Source organism: Ixodes scapularis, unplaced genomic scaffold (genome assembly GCF_016920785.2).
Source record: "Ixodes scapularis isolate PalLabHiFi unplaced genomic scaffold, ASM1692078v2 PGA_scaffold0__279_contigs__length_252992795, whole genome shotgun sequence".
Lineage (NCBI taxonomy): Eukaryota > Metazoa > Arthropoda > Arachnida > Ixodida > Ixodidae > Ixodes > Ixodes scapularis.
In genome coordinates this window covers 139,029,066-139,044,869 of record NW_024609835.1, presented here as the reverse complement: position 1 = coordinate 139,044,869, position 15,804 = coordinate 139,029,066, and the positions used below count along the sequence as shown (strand labels likewise).

The following is a 15,804-nucleotide window of genomic DNA, read 5'->3' as shown; positions in this document are numbered from 1 at the left end:
AATCTGCATTTGAAAGAAGAAAAAATAATATCCTGGTCAACTAGAAGCTTTAAAAAGGCATAACAAATTAATCTTCCAGTTCCTACAACAGAAGAAACAAGGCGATCCATGAGCATCGTTCTTTGTAACGCTGCGAACAGCACGCGCACTAGCTTGCTCAAATGAAATCAGTCGATCCTCTTAAAACATTGCTAGGCAATTCTGTTCCATACGTGAAACGCTCCAACATCGCAAGTGTTTTGCGATAGTTTCCAGATGCCAGATGCCTACGTTCACGGCGCCCTTCATGAGAGAGCTTTACGCGTACGACGTGTACACTCGATAGTTGTTCCTAGAATGATGCGATACTACCGCTAATCGGCCATCTTAAAGAGCCCTCCATACTCTCGAGCTCCTCCCCATCTGTGCGCACAGGTGATGGAGCTCCTTCTCGCCACCCTCACTGCTCCTCATCTACCCCTCTGGTCACATGACCTCGCCGTTAACCAACCAGCGTCGAGCACCTCACTCCTCCTCCTTTCCCACCCGTCAACCAATCGGTGCCGAGCCTCGCTTCCACGCTTTTATCCAGGCTTCACTTTTATCTGGGTTTCACAAAATGCAAAACACCTAGCCAAAAAAAAAAAAAAAAAAGTCAGGTTAGTGCAGTGCCAAAGCTGGGGCGCGAAAACGCGGAAGCGCAAGATACGTGATGTTGAAGCTTTACTCGGCTTGTGCACTGGCTTCGGCACTGTTTGCATTTAGGCCGCCTGAAATAAGACGAGATTCAGTTCGTCTCGGGCAAGCCGACCCAGCACTCGCTCCTAAAGCAGGCTGACTTCGGGAGCGTAGGCTGCTGCCTTCACCTCAGCGAGGGTGTAACGTGCATCGATGAAACATTCCGAACTATACGCTGCTTTTTCCTCTCTCCAATCTCAACGCGACACCTAAAATAAAAAAAGCGCGTTCTTCTTTTCTTTTGTTTTACAGCTACCAGTTCCAAATACCTACACTGCAATTCATCGTTGCAGCGAGTAAGCACGCGAATCAGGACGAGTTGAAGCTCCACCAAACGGTACAAAGCCGAACTTGAAGCCAGCAGGGATAGAACGGCCGGTAACAGCGGAGTCACAATCGAGGCGGGGAATTTCCCAAGCGCTATCCCACCGTTCCCCGAACGACGAGATTTTCGTGGTATGCGAATGTTGTCTTTCGCTGTCTCTGTCCCTCCCCACGCAGAAGCTGCTGTCAGACGCCCCCACCACGGCCGCCTGATCCCCCCTCCCCACTGAATGGACCGACGGCCTTGTCCGGATAGGGGTCGGAAGAAGGATATGGGTGAACAATTTTAATCGGGCGGCGGCTTGCGCAACCTAGCCAAAACTTTTAATTTTAACAAATAAGTAATATCCAATTACAAGTAAACAGTAAGGTTAAGTCTTTTAACAATATAGGAGCAACGCGAGGAACGGCACCTACGGGGAAATAATGCATGCCGCTGCCACCTGTGGCGAAGCTCGAAAAGCCACATTTCTCTCTCTCTCTCTAATATATATATATATATATATATATATATATATATATATATATATATATATATATATATATATATCAGTGCAACGCCGTACCGTCTGATCTAGATGGAGGTCTCCCGGATGCATATCGCAGTTTTTTTACGCTTCTAGCGCGGTCGATGATGTAAACTCTAAGACACGAATGAAGATCCTCAAATGGCGGACCAACTTGGACATCATGACGAAGTTCCTAACGTGTGAACACGGAGCAGCCGCTATGAGGAAAAGTCCGGACGTGTAACGTTACGCGTAACAAATGACCAAAGCAAAAAAAAAAAAAAAAAAAAAAAAGGACGGCATACACACATTTATTCATTGAAAAGAGAGACCTACGGCTTTGTGCGTGAAGGTTGCCTGATTTACACATTTCGCTTGACCTTGCTCGTGGGATTGCTCCATGCGTGCACTTTCTTTTTCGTCGAAGTAGCCAGCTCTCGATATCGTACTGCGCTTCTTTTACGCCAGACGCGGTGTTATTTGTGTCCGGATGTAGTAAAGAAAACCGCTTACAGGGGCCATAGCTCTATAAGAGCCGTTTGTAAGCACCACAAGCGACTAACACTCCAAATTATCCGGACCCGAACATTTGGCAGAATACTGTTCGCCCTGCATTCGCACATATTCTCTTTTTTTTTTTTTTTTTCACGAGGACGTCGCTGGCACCGTAAACGAGTATTACGACACGCACACAAGCGGGAGAAAGGCGCACCAGGAATAAAATAACAGCAAGAGACCAAACAGACTCGTCGACGCGAGGAGAATTCCGAGGAGTCATAAAAGGGGAGGCGGTACGTACACGAATCGCCAGACGCTCGGCAGCCGGTCGAACGGCTGCGACGTAACGCCGTTTGCTTTGGCGTCAGGTCTCGCCCGCGGACTTCCCTCTCCAGCCTCCTCATCTCACCCCTGTCTGCGCCTCGCTCGGGCCCTACACCGAGCTGCCGAGCTGACAGAAGCCCCCCTTTCTGCTCGACGCGGGTCGGTCGGACCCGGCTGAGTTGCGTCGGCGAGCAGACAAACACACGCCGTCACACGGGGACGCGTAAAGAACGGACTCTATGGAACAAATATTGCGAGAAACTCAGGGAGAGAAGACGAGAGCGCGCGAGGGGCGCCGCGAGCTTTGATTAGAAGGATTCGACGCGAAGACTAGCTGGTGCCTCTCTTCACCGTTGGAACGCGAGGTACTCGCAAACGACACTCTTGTTTCCCCCGATTGGAGAGAGACGCGGCAAAAGCCTTGGCATCTACCCACTAATCCTTCCAATCAGAGCTCGGCGCTCTCATCTCCTCCTCTTTCTCAGTTTCTCATAGTATAGACCATTCCATTTAGCGCTCTCTGGGTGGCACCATTTTGTTCGACCGCAGCGCCTTCTCCACACATCCGGGAAGTTCAGCGGGTTCGGCGGGGTAAAACGAGAGAGAGGGCACGCGCCCGACTCCGCTGGCAGACGACAAAACGGGAGGTTGCCATTCTCCATCTTTGGGCTGTATCGGCAGACTCTACCGAACATCGAACTCTCGCTCGTGGCTGCCGTTGTGAAGTGGTTCGCGTTCTTAGAATAGTTATGGCTACTCCAAAATCAGCCTAGAGCTCTCTGTTGTTCTACTTCGGTAAATGATCAACTGCCATATCTTTTTTCCGTTACTTAAATAGCAGTTGAGTCAGCCGGCAATACTACCCTCAACTACTGCGTGTATTGCGGTAGGAGAGCACGTTTTTATTTATTATTTCAGACATCCACTCATGGTCGCTAAAGGCCTACACCAGTACGAACTTTGTATAGTAAAAAAGGTACAGCCACCGGATTCACTTTTCGCCAAAGAGATCGGCCAATCTGACACAGTTTTCCCTATTTTATTTTTTATTTGCACGCAGATAACAGCGCAATTGGACTCTGTTAGTCTTTTTTATCTAGCATAGTAATACACGATAACTGGCATACCAAAATCTGCGCATCTGCGCTTGAAATTCCGAAAATGACGCGATTTTAAACAGAGTTTGTACGCCAGCCGGATGCTAGGTACTGCCCACTCGGCGTAGCAGACGACATGCGGACGAGAGGGGGAGGGCATTTTTTTCTCTTTTTACCCTCTCTGCTATGACTTAATGAACGGTCTATATGATTCCAGCAAGGTGCAAATTTCGTCCGGTGGAGTTCACTCTACGCGTGGTAACAGAACAGTGCTTGATGACGCCGCCTGGAAAGCGAACATGTCGCCAGGCGAAGTTCGGGTTTGTTCAAGGAGTCCGCTCTTTCGAACGAACCATTTCATTATTTTTCTAAGCATATCCCAGGGCAATTTCTTGAAGTTGATAACACACGGAACGCGCGTTGACCCTTATCTCCACGCTCTAGAAGTTGCGACTGAAATAAGATAAAAGCGAGCTGCTTTTCCGCTTCTCAAACTGCGGCAACAACGAGTGTCGGCGATGTTTTCCGCAGCCACGCGCGGGAGTTGGCAATGCCCTTGGCGCGCGATGAACCTCGCACATTTTCAGGCAGAACTTGCTATTTGAGCGGTGACAAACATTCAACACGGGCAACATGCAGAACCTTCGTCGAGGCATCGATTATAGGGGGCATTCGCGGGACACCATTTTGCTGGACGCTGTTCGCAGCGCACGCCCAGAACGATGCTTGAGGACATCTGTTTCTGGCATTTCAGAAGAAGCGAACACCGCGCGTGCACGGCTTTGATCGGTGCTCAAGGTCCGCGAGCGCACAGGTATCCATAGCTTTGTCTGCACTGCCGGCGAGGAGTGCACGAGAATGCACGTTCAACATCCATTGCACAAAATCAGAATTGTTGTTCTTAAAAAGACAACAAATGGAAATAGTTCTGAGCATGCGCTGTAAACAACGTCCAACAATATGGCGTCCTGTGAATATACCCTATACCTGATCCCCACACGAGCGCGGGCGCATCGCTTTTGTCCGATCCACGAGCCGCATCGGGCGTCATCACTCTAGAGCGCCTTAAGCAGCACCGTAAGACACGAGAATCTCCGTGACATAAGACTACATCATCAAGTTTGGAGAAGTGGAGAGGGACAGAAAAAGTCCCCTTCTATTCGTGAGACCAGAGAGCTGCCGTTTCATTGCAGACACGAAGAGGTCAAGCTGCAGAAATAATATTCTGCTACATCGCTAAAATATTAAAAAAAAACCTGTAGGTAAGGACTTACACACAAAAAATAGGGGAGAGCAGCTAACGGGAGAGAGAACAACGAAGACGCTTATGGTCCAATAGAGTTAAGTGTTACGCCACACTTAACTCTATTGTTACGCCACGCGTAACATTCGTAAAGTGAAGACTTTTCGAAGGTATATGACTCAACCGAAACGTCATCCACTCTTGTCGACTCCAAGGGGTTACACGGTAGTCTTCCGTCCGCTAATTCGTCTAGACTACCTCGGTCTGTTGGCTCAGGAAGGTCCAGTCGAATGACCTTAAAAGCCCATAGACAAGCAAGTGGAAAGTTGTCACACGTCGGCTCACTTCTACAGCAAATGACATGGCTACCACGTTAACGTGAGCTAGCTGGACAAATATCGTTAGGCGCGAAGATAAATGGGATTCGGAAAGGTGACCCGTCAACTAGAGTTCCGTGGTTCCTAACCTCTTCGGCGCATGGGGTTCTTTGCGCCGTAAAATCTACGAATGACGAAGCGTTGCTTAAGTCGAACCCAGTTCGAACAACACTACTAAGGTGAAACACTAGTGCACTACCCGATTCACGCCACGAAAGATTGGCGCACTCTGAGCGACATTTTACGATTGCGTCATAAAAATCGCTTGACGAAGTAGTCGTCCAGTTGTTGAGTTGCGTTGAGATGTCGTCACACACAGCGCGCTGGGCGTTTTGAGGAGGGTCGTGAGCGGCTAACGGAGATTGTGTCGCCTGGCGGGTGCATGCTATTTCGACGGCATTAAATACCTTAAACAAAAAAAACAAAAAAAAATCAGAGATACGGGGAGAGATCTGCGCAGGTTCGTCTCCAGTCACTCAGTGTTTTTATTATTTCGTGTTCAATATTTTTTATTTTATTTTTACGCTTCTTATTTGTTTCACTGAATAACATATGTTGCTCCAGAACAAACGGGCTGATGAGCAATCTGCACAAAACTTAAACGAAAGCATCCGGCAAGAAATATAGGGAAGGGAACTCGAGATAGCCACAAAGATACATGCCAACGACAGTTACCGGACACTAGGGGCTGTACGGCGCAACACACTAGGGAGCAGAAAGCGTGCCGCTTGGGAGTGTGCGACGAAGCGACACGGTTGGCCCGTAACGATGTCGCACGTGCGCACATTTAATCTCCCTAATAGCGTTTCAAAACAGCCTTTTATAATCAGTCTTATCATCGCTCCACGTCCAATGAGATAGTGGGATCAGCCGATAACGAATCCAGAAAAAGAGTGAACACTCTTAAGCTGTCGACGACCACGGCACGATTAGCGAATTGCCGGTAATCGCGAAGTCAAGACGTTCGGGCTCACTGTGTCGCGCAACGCACGCTGACCAGAGGAACGCGCTGCCCGCGTGCTTCGGGACAGGTCAGCCAACGGCAGCGCCTCTGAGCCTGTCCCCGACCAACCCAGGCCTGGAGCGACCAGTAGGGTCCCAGTCGTCGGGGGGTATAAGGACGGAAGGGGTCGAAGGGGAGAAAAGGGGGACTCACCTTTCCTTGCATAATCAAGCGGACAGTGAGAGTGACGGAGGGGCCTTCGAGTGCCTTGGTGTCTACTGCTGCCATGGTGGCTGAGGTGGTGGAGGTGGCGGCGGCGGTGTGAGGGAGGACCGGGCAGGACAGAATGGTGGCTGGCAGCGGAACGGGCACGGGGGAACGCTGCACAGCGGGCACCGGGAACAGAGAAGAGAGAAAGAGAAAGAGACACGTGGGGGATGAGAACAAATTCGGTCCTCTGGCACACAAGAAAGCAAGCTTGGGAGCGGGGAATACACAGCGGGGCACACAGAGCGCGGCCCGCGCCAAGAAGAGAGCCAACCTCCGAGTACCGTCACCCGAAACAACGACTGCAAAATGTCGATGAAGCGCGGGGGGGCGAGAACGACGACGCGAAAGCCGCCGAGTCACGGTGCGTCTACGGAGACGACCGAGGAGAAAGAGAGAGAGCACGACGCAAACGGGGTTGCCACAGTCACGCCCGTCCGTCTCGAGTACGCGACCTTGCGGTTCGACGGCAGCTACCCTGCAAGTGGTGTGTCTCGCTTGGTCGCGGTACTCGAGGGGAACGAGGACTCCGGGCTGCAGCAGCGACTGTCCCCGACTTTCCTGGCGGGAGCGTGCACGCGAATCTCTCCGCCCGGCTCTGGAGCGAGCCTGCGCGGTGTTGGACGGCGCTCGAAACAAGGCCAGGTTCTCGCTCCTTGCACCAGCTGCGCATCTAGGTGAAATCGTAGGTCATCGCCTTATGCCATTGCAAACCCAACAAGGTAGGGAGACGATAACAAACAGTCGCATTTTATCGGTACTCTTTCATAAAGGTGTTCGATGAGCACCTCTACCAATGCGGTAAGCACCCCAAATGCTCTTTTACTACAAATAAAAAAAAGGAAAAAGAAATCGTGCAGTCTTATAGCGCGTTTAGAATCACAACTACCAACTACAATTATCTCGTCCCCAACGATATTTTCGGTCTTGCCCAGTACTCTCACCTCAGGCAAGCATCGAACGCGCGAGCACAGCGGAAACACGATCAAAGGCAGCGAGCTTGGGCGAAAACTAAAGGCGCTTTCCCATTTCCAGCCGGTCAAAAAACACCCAAATATAAAGAAAAATAAATCGCAAGGTGCGGAAGCAAACAGTTACATCTAGAACAAACAGTGTTTTTAAATCTCTTCAGACAATTTGGACGATCAGTCGAGAAATAGAACTGCAATAAAAGCATTAGCAAGGGCTCCTTGCACTGACGTCACATCGCATACTTTTGCACACCAAGTAAAAGGAGGAGAGGGAATCTGCTTTTGTAAGAATTTTGAGTGACAGGTTAATCTTCTATAATCTTCTGGGAGGAGAATAGCGACGCCTGTGCTAATCCGGGAGGCACAAAGGAGGGTTCTGATAAGAGGGGAGCTCCTTCTTCCCCTCTTCTCTGGAGGGTATCGGAAATGACGTCATGTGCAAGGAGCCTATATACTTTCCCGCAAGTTACGTGCAATCTGACCAAAGGCACATGCGCGAGAGCACCTCTAGAAGGTGCTTTACGTGCACGATTACTCGCACACAAAAAAGAGCTTCTAAAGTCACGGACTCGTGCTCGTGCTCCGATAACGGTGTACAAAGCCCTTGGGAAAAAGGAGAGTAATTAGTGGAATGGGGAAAAGTACAAACAAGTCTCTTGTCCCATTTTTTTCTCGTCTGCATTACTCAACCTCTTTTTTTTTCTTTTTGAACGCGAACGCCGAGAAAGAAGAAAAAATGTTGGAAAACTGAGAGACCAGGTAAAAATGAAAAGTCTAAACTTAGAAGATAGGTTATTTCCGTATGCGCACCCACACACACATATACTCAGGCACGCACGCGTACAAAATAATACGAAATACACTGTACTTAACAAAAACATTCGAACAGAAGGGGGCCAAATGAGGCTAATGAAATCGATGTCGACAGCCTCGTGAGACAAGGGACGCTTCGCCACGGGGTAGGAACTGGTCAGCCCTCCCACCGGCGGACTCGTAATTTGGTTAAGAGGGCGTTTAATCAAGTCCATCAATAAGGCGGCCACCTGCGCACCCCTCCCACATACACACACACACTCTAAGCAGATCCGCAAATATTCGCCACTAAGTTTTTTCACCTCGCCTTTGTGGATATATAGCTTTCTGCCATCCCCTATGTCTCCTACCGTACAATGCTACACTGTGTTTTCGGACACCGTAGCCCCCCCCCCCCCCCCCCCCCCCAAAAAAAAAAAAAAAAAAAAAAAGCCTTGGTTCCTTTTTTAAACACGACCCAATAGCTCAGCAGGCAATCAAGGTGCGATAGCACTTGATAGGGTGTTTCATAGGAAATTGACACGACGTAACCTGAGGTCACAGGACGTCGCGGACTCACGTTACATTACGCCACGGCGTCATGTGAGATGACATCGCATAACGTCAGGTCACGTGACATTATAACGTGATGCGGTCAGACCACACAGGAGGAGGAAAGACCCGTGGACGGTTCCCATATAAAATTATCAAAGTGGCAGGCGAAAACTTCATTCTGTGTACAACAAAGAATCACAACACAACTTCATTCTGTGTACAACTAAGACAACAATGGATCCTAGCTGGAGAAGTTTTCCCTCCTACGTTTCCTCCGCCATTTGGTTTCGCCAATCAGACGGCCAACTCGGAACCTAGACCATCACGTGCACGCTTCGACTACAGCGACGGAACGGTTCTTCGTTCCAAGATTCCAAGACGAGGCCCCTGAGGCCCGACAAGAACCACCCTCACAATGCGACCGCATTGTCAGAGAAGCAAACATACCCGAGGAAGCGCACCACGACGCCGATGCTTCGTGAGCCGCATCGATGGATTTGAACAACAGCTGTCCTTCACGCTATGGCCTCTCGCAACGTGACTGTGTAAACTTAGCCGAGAGGCAAACTACCGCGGTAACCCCGCCTCGAGTAAGCCACTCCATTCACACACTTCAAATCACCGTCCAAGTTAAATTTCACGGCGAATGGGCACAATATGACACTCTAGCTGCGACATAGCTGGGGTACGGCAGCAAGAATACATTAAGCGAGCCTTATATACATATATACAGGGTGTTTCTTTTTAAGTAATATATTTGTTTAAAAAAAAAAAAAGCCGTGAAAGCTACACTTGGGCGTTTTGTGCAGCTGGGTTATACGGCCTGGGGGACATAGTATAGGGGGCTAATCGTAACGACAAGTCGGCTAATTAAGAATAATTTATTAATAACTTTGTGATTATGAAAAAAAAAAAAAAACAGTTTAAATTACAAATTTGCTAAGCATAATCGAGAACCTGTACATCAACTCTTTTGAGGAACATATAAGACAGGGGCAGCATTTTACTGCCTTCTGAAAAGCGCTCAATTTGAACGCGTTTCTCAACGAAGAGCAGGACTGCAGGCGCAAAGGTGCGCTCCGATAAGAAACCGAAATTTAGAAACGCGTCTAAATGAAGCGTTTTTACGGAACGCCGTAAAATGCTGCCCCGGCTTTATATCCTTCTAAAAAGAGTTGATTTAGTGGTTTTCGACGACACTCACCAAGTTTCTAACTTGGAACCATATGTCTATTTTCACTAATTAAAAAGTTATTTTTTTTAAAAATTAATTAGCCGACTGAACGTTACAATAAACACCCTATAAAATGTTCCCCTGGCCGTATAACTCACCTGCACAAACCGCATAAGTGTAGCTTTAACGTTTTTTTTTTTTTTTTTTTTTTACAAATCTGTTACACCGTGGAGAAATAGTGCAACCAACCTCTGCTACGCTGCTCTAGCGCAACGCAGCAGAGGCTAGTTGCACTATTTCTCTATTCCCCCTCGATCATCTGCTTCGGAAAAACGCGCGGTGGCTTTGGGGTGGGTGACGATGAACAGTCATTGTTTCACGATCTAAAGATGACACTTCTAAGCTTTCCGGTACTCGCCCATTTTTATCCATCTTTTTTGAAGACATTCCTCCACACAGATGCTAGTGGAAAAGGCGCGGGCGCTGTGCTACTTCAAGAGGACCTAGACGGTGCTCAAAGAGTAATTACCTATGCAAGTCGCAGGCTTACAGAACAAGAAGAGAAATATCATTCCTCTGAACTGGAAGGTTTGGCACTCGTCTGGGCGGTGGAGAAATTTCGTCTGGACCTTTATGATCGCCGTTTTACAGTGGTTACTGGCAATTCAGCTTTAACTGGCCTCAAACCAAACAAAACTTGACCGCGAAGCTTGCACCTTGCGCCGTTATCCTACAAGAATATGACTTCGAAATCATACATCGCAGTAGGCAGGGTCATTAGGATGCAGACATTTTGTCGCGCAACCCGTTAGACGAACACTCTAACGCGTCGGAGCAGGGCACTAATTCCTGCGGCACTACATTCGATTTACGTTACTGTCAAGATCAAGACAGGGAACTGTAAGACATCGTACAGCGGACTGCATCACCTGTTTCAACGGTACTTAAGCAGCGGCTACGTTGAGCATACCGATCCGACAGCAGGCCATCTATAGGCAAAGACAAAACTGTATAGCCAAGCTCGCGGAACGATATTGGTGGCGCGGATTTCGAAAATACGTTTCTCAGTATGTAGCTTTTTGTGAAATGTGCCAACAAGTTAAACTACAAAATAGCACCCCGAACACCGAGATTCATCTCAATCCACAGCCAGAAGCTGCTTTCGAGTTTGTTGGACTGGATCATCAGGGACCATTTCCGAGTTGACAGAAAGGCAACCCTTTCATTACTGTTGTTATTGACCATCTCACAAAAAGGATCGAACTACGTGCTGGTCCATGAGTTCATCGAATTACGTTGTAGAGTTTCTACGGGAACAAATAGTTCTACGTCACGGAGTGCCGCGCGTTATGCTCATCGACCTCGGAACCCCATTCTGCTCTCGACTTTTCCGACATGACCTGGCAGCACGCGCAAACAGCGCCTTACCGGCCTGAAATCAACGGACTTGTTGAGCGTGCTAATCGCACTATCGCTAACATCCTTTACGCGTACGTAAATACATCGCATGACATTCCGGATGTACCATACGCGTCCTTTGCACTATAAACATCGCAACAAGCAAGTACCCGGACCAGCCCATTTAAGCTGGTATACGGTAGAACTCCGGTTCTACCTCAAGAGTCAACGTTACCTACCACGTGGGACCACACAAGACGAGAGATGAGCGGCAACTTCGAGATTTGCTCGATGCAAGACTGGCATTACCATCCGCAGAATCCAGCAGCGGATGCTAGCCAACCGCAAACAGGGCAGTCGGATGGCACCGATAGTGACGGGAGGTCTCGAGCTTGTGCGCCCGCCATTGAGAAGAAAAGGAAAGGGCACGAAGCTACTTCCGAGGTTCTGTCAGCTATCGAGTACGAGACCTCAACGCAACATGAGGATCAACCCAGATTTTCTCCGTTACATCGAAGTCAGCTGAAGCTCTGCGTTTCCAGGCAGATACACAACCAGACAGACCACGTGAGACAGACTGCCGAGGATGGACAGTCAACCAGGAGGGCGGAAAGTATGACAGAAAACCACCGAAGCACCTGCAGTGTGCAAGTGGGGGACGAACAGGAGGAGAAAGAGGGCGAACTGAGATTAAGAGCAATTATGTACGGAGCAACGAAAATTAATTGGTTACAATATATATATATATATATATATATATATATATATATATATATATATATATCAGTGTGTCGAACCGAAAAAAATACGGGTTCGGTTACGGTTCAGGTTCAGGTAAATTTATTTTGTTCCGGTTCAGTTCCGGTTCGATTAATTCGATCCGCGAACCGGTTCGGGGCGCTGAACCGGTTCCCGAACCGGTTCGGAAATTATAAATGACAAATTGCAGCATCAAAATAAAGTACAAATAAAACATCTGAGATCAGCACGTACGAAACGGGATACATCGTAGTGTAAGGCTCAGGGATTTCTACCAGGAATGGTTTTTTTATGTGCACTCAAAGGTTACCTCACCGACGTTTACGCATTCGGACTTCATCTAATTGGATCCGACGCAGTAGCTGTAAAATCCGCGACCTCCTTACAAACCCACTTACAAGTAGAAATCGCTAACTCTCCCGCCACCTCGGCGTGTAAGCAATTGAAGGAACAGTGGGGAGAAAATACAGCTTTCTTTATTTGAACTAGCCTTCGGTAACTCAAATTAGATCCTTAAAGAAGTTTTCATTAAACAAGATACGGAATATGAAAAACACTTCACCGAACGCAATGCCAGAAGGACGTAATAGGATAAATATTAAAATAGAAGAGTTCGCTGTCTCACAAATATGTTAGCTTCTAAGTGCCTATACGAAACCGGATGCATTATTAGAGAGTTTTAGTAGATCGTTCCCATGACTCCGATAACGATACCCGATACTCCGCCACCGCCTCCCCTGTGCATTCATAGTATCGTTATCGGGGCTATCGGAGGTATCGGAACGATCTACTAAAACTCTCTATTATCAAACTCCACAGCCTTTTCTTTTCTCATTCCGATGGAAGCAAGCTTCAAGAACTCGCGCGTTCTAGAAACGTGTTATGAAATGAGCACACAGCAGCATTTAGGATTTACGAGATTGTAGGAAAATAAAATCCCGTGACGCGATTTTTTTTTTTTTTGCACAGCCTTCCATTTTTTTTTTCCGTGCAAGCCGCGACCAGCGCAATACTGGTTCCTATGTCAAGATTCATGGATGCAGCGTTTGTCAAGATTCATGGATGCAGCGTTTATATTCCTAAGACTGAGTGGAGAAGAAAAATATGTAAGCGAGGTGTGTGTCAGTTGACGACACTTAAAAAACAAATGGCATTGATTGCACATTCATTGTCAACAGCGCGTGGCCGAACCGTTATGACATGAGCCGGTAACCGTTATTTTTTTTCCGGTTCAGTTCCGGTTCGGGTTCATCACGATAACAATATAACGGTTCGGGTTCGGGTTCAGTTCCGGAAAAAATACCGGTTCGGTTCCGGTTTTAGGTTCGGTTCGGCTCCGGTTCGACACCCTGATATATATATATATATATATATATACAGGGTGTTTCAGAGAACGCAGGCCAAATTGCTCCTGCGAAAACTTCTTATCGCAACGAAAAAAGGCTTGTGGAGTTTTGATCCTGGGCCAAGGGCCTCTTTAGGAAAATTATTAAAGTCCAAAATAATTAAGTTGTTAAATATTTTTGCCTGATTAACTTTTTTAATATTGTGTTTAAGGGCATGGTTTAAATTAGAAAATTGCTCAGATTCATCGAAAAACACTAAATCAACAAATTGCAGAACGATAGAAGGCGCGCGAAGCATTTTACGGCTTTCTGAAAAACCGCGCAAATTCGACCGGTTTTAAGTTTCGGTTTGCTATCGGAGCGCATCTCGGCCCCGGCGGCACCGCGCCCCGTGGAGAGATAGTGCAACCAACCTCTGCTGCGCTGTGGCAAAGATAAAATATGAAAGTGTGCTGCAGAGGTCAGACGCAGATTGGTAGCAGGTTTTATGCTGGCGATAGCCGACTCCTGAGAGAGACAGAGAAAAAGACAAAAATGCAGGACAGAACGGCGAAGCATGCAGAGTCCTCCATTTATGGAAATATAAAAACGTACTATAAAAAAGGTTAAACAAATTTTAATGCCGCATAGGCAACAGGCCGGACGGCCACGTAAGCAAGCTACGCCTGCAATAACTCAGCCGGTCAAGTGCGCTCGTATACGGATGCCCGTCCCTCGAGTTCCGAGCTCGAACTTCAAACGACTTCCAAATCGTCCGAAAACGCGTAGCAAAAAGGACAAGCGGGTGAAGAGCAAAAGCGCACGGAAAACCGTCGATTCAGTCGGCAGCACACCGGAGACAACTTAATAAACTCGTCTCGGCTAACCGGATACACGCAGACTTTCGACAGACCGGAACGTTTTCCAATGCGATTCCCCGCAGAAAATCGGTTTAACGTGCACGATTCGTTAACGTTTGTCTTAGGGATTGCCGAGTCCCTCTCAGGGCTCTCTTCCAAGTACGCCGAGTACGAAAGGACGGAACGGTTAAAAACAAGCTCATTCCCGGCATTTCGGGTGTGGAGTACCTTCTTCTTTTCGGGGCTCCTTGAAACGCTTCGGTACGTTCGGCTCGCAGCTGATTGGCCGCTGGATTATACTCGGGAGAATTTTCCGATCCGCAGGGCAGGAGTTCTTCGCAAAGTCTACAGGACTTATCTTCGAAGGTTTAGATTATAAAAGTAACAAATTAAAAAAAAGCGAAACTTCTACTTTTCTTTTTCCTCTCTCTCTCTCTCTCTCTTAGGGCTGAACTTTTGTTTTAGCTCGTTTAGAAAATCGACGCAGAAAAGAAAAAAAGAAAGTACGTAAGGTATTGAGAGGGTTTCGCAAACTTGCAACGTCCGCAAGAATTAAAGGGGTGGAGGAGAAAAAGAGAAGCCCGATCTGATTCTGACTTTAAAACGATAAGCGAGTGAGCGATGCTCGCTACCACCGCAGCGCCGTTTATCTTAGGGAGCTGGCAAGAGGGGAGAGTGAGCCACCAGCACTGGCAACACAGTTCCGTTCTTCCATGCAGCCTCCGCGGGAGTGATTAACTAAACGGTAGCTTCCCCCACGAAAATAAACGGCGCGTGCTCACGCACACACGAGGCGAGGGTGCGTCAGAGAGAACCAGTTTTGAGTTACGATGCGAAGATTCGCGTAAAACGTGGCCGCGCTGGCAAAGACGCGCAGCTCGGCAGCGGCCTCCGAACTAAATCCATCAATCGAGCGGTGGGCGGCGGTCGCTGTCGGACGCCAGTTTCGACGGGATCGCTTAACGCGCACGCCAGTAAATTGCGACCGAAAGCTGGGCCATATAACACGTGCGCAGCTCAAAATCTGCCGACGCCCGAGCGAAACCCGCGCCACTCGGGAGAATCTGAGCCGAAAGTTTCTTAGTGGCCTGGACGTAGAAGACGACGACGACGACGAGCGCCCCCGATAGTTCGCGAGGCTTTGGCATTAATCAAATTTCGCGCGTGCGCGGAGGAGGCGTCGGCGTCGGGGCTCTTCTTTTGTGGGGAGGTTAATATCGCGCGAGCGAAAGCAGATTTTTACTTTTTTTTTCTTCCGAGTCCGTCGTTTCATCCCGGCATGTTCCGGACGTTATTATTCGTAATAGGAGTTGGCTCGGGGCAACAGCAAGTGCGGACCGAGTGCGTCGAATGCGCAAAGAGCAGCGATTGATAACACTAAAACTCGTCGCTGAGTCAGATTAAGCTTCCGGAAACTTCTTCAGACGTGAGAGGAGACAGTGGAGAAAATAAATTCGCACTTAAACGTAGCTATTCGTCTACTTATTACCAGAATTAGGTTTCGCGCTCGTGGCTTTCACAGTTCACTCACGCGGCTTTCCAGTTAAGATCCATCCTAGATTAGAGACAGACAGATAAAGAAAGGGGGGGGGGGGGGGGGAGGTAAGAAAGAAAATGGTCTGAAAAGGGAAAGGAAGAAAGTCATAAAAAATATTCGTTGAAGAATAGCTA

General features: G+C 48.2%; 1 protein-coding gene across 2 annotated transcripts in view; it reads right to left on the bottom strand.

Moving 5' to 3' along the window:
* LOC8024530 (poly(rC)-binding protein 3) overlaps window positions 1-15,804 on the bottom strand; it is a gene marked incomplete at its 3' end in the record, with an annotated part of 460,140 nt that overhangs the window by 25,200 nt on the left and 419,136 nt on the right. For both annotated transcript variants that reach the window (XM_042289920.1, XM_042289921.1), the window contains 1 exon segment: window positions 6,246-6,413. In XM_042289920.1, the coding sequence (XP_042145854.1) occupies window positions 6,246-6,320 (75 nt within the window).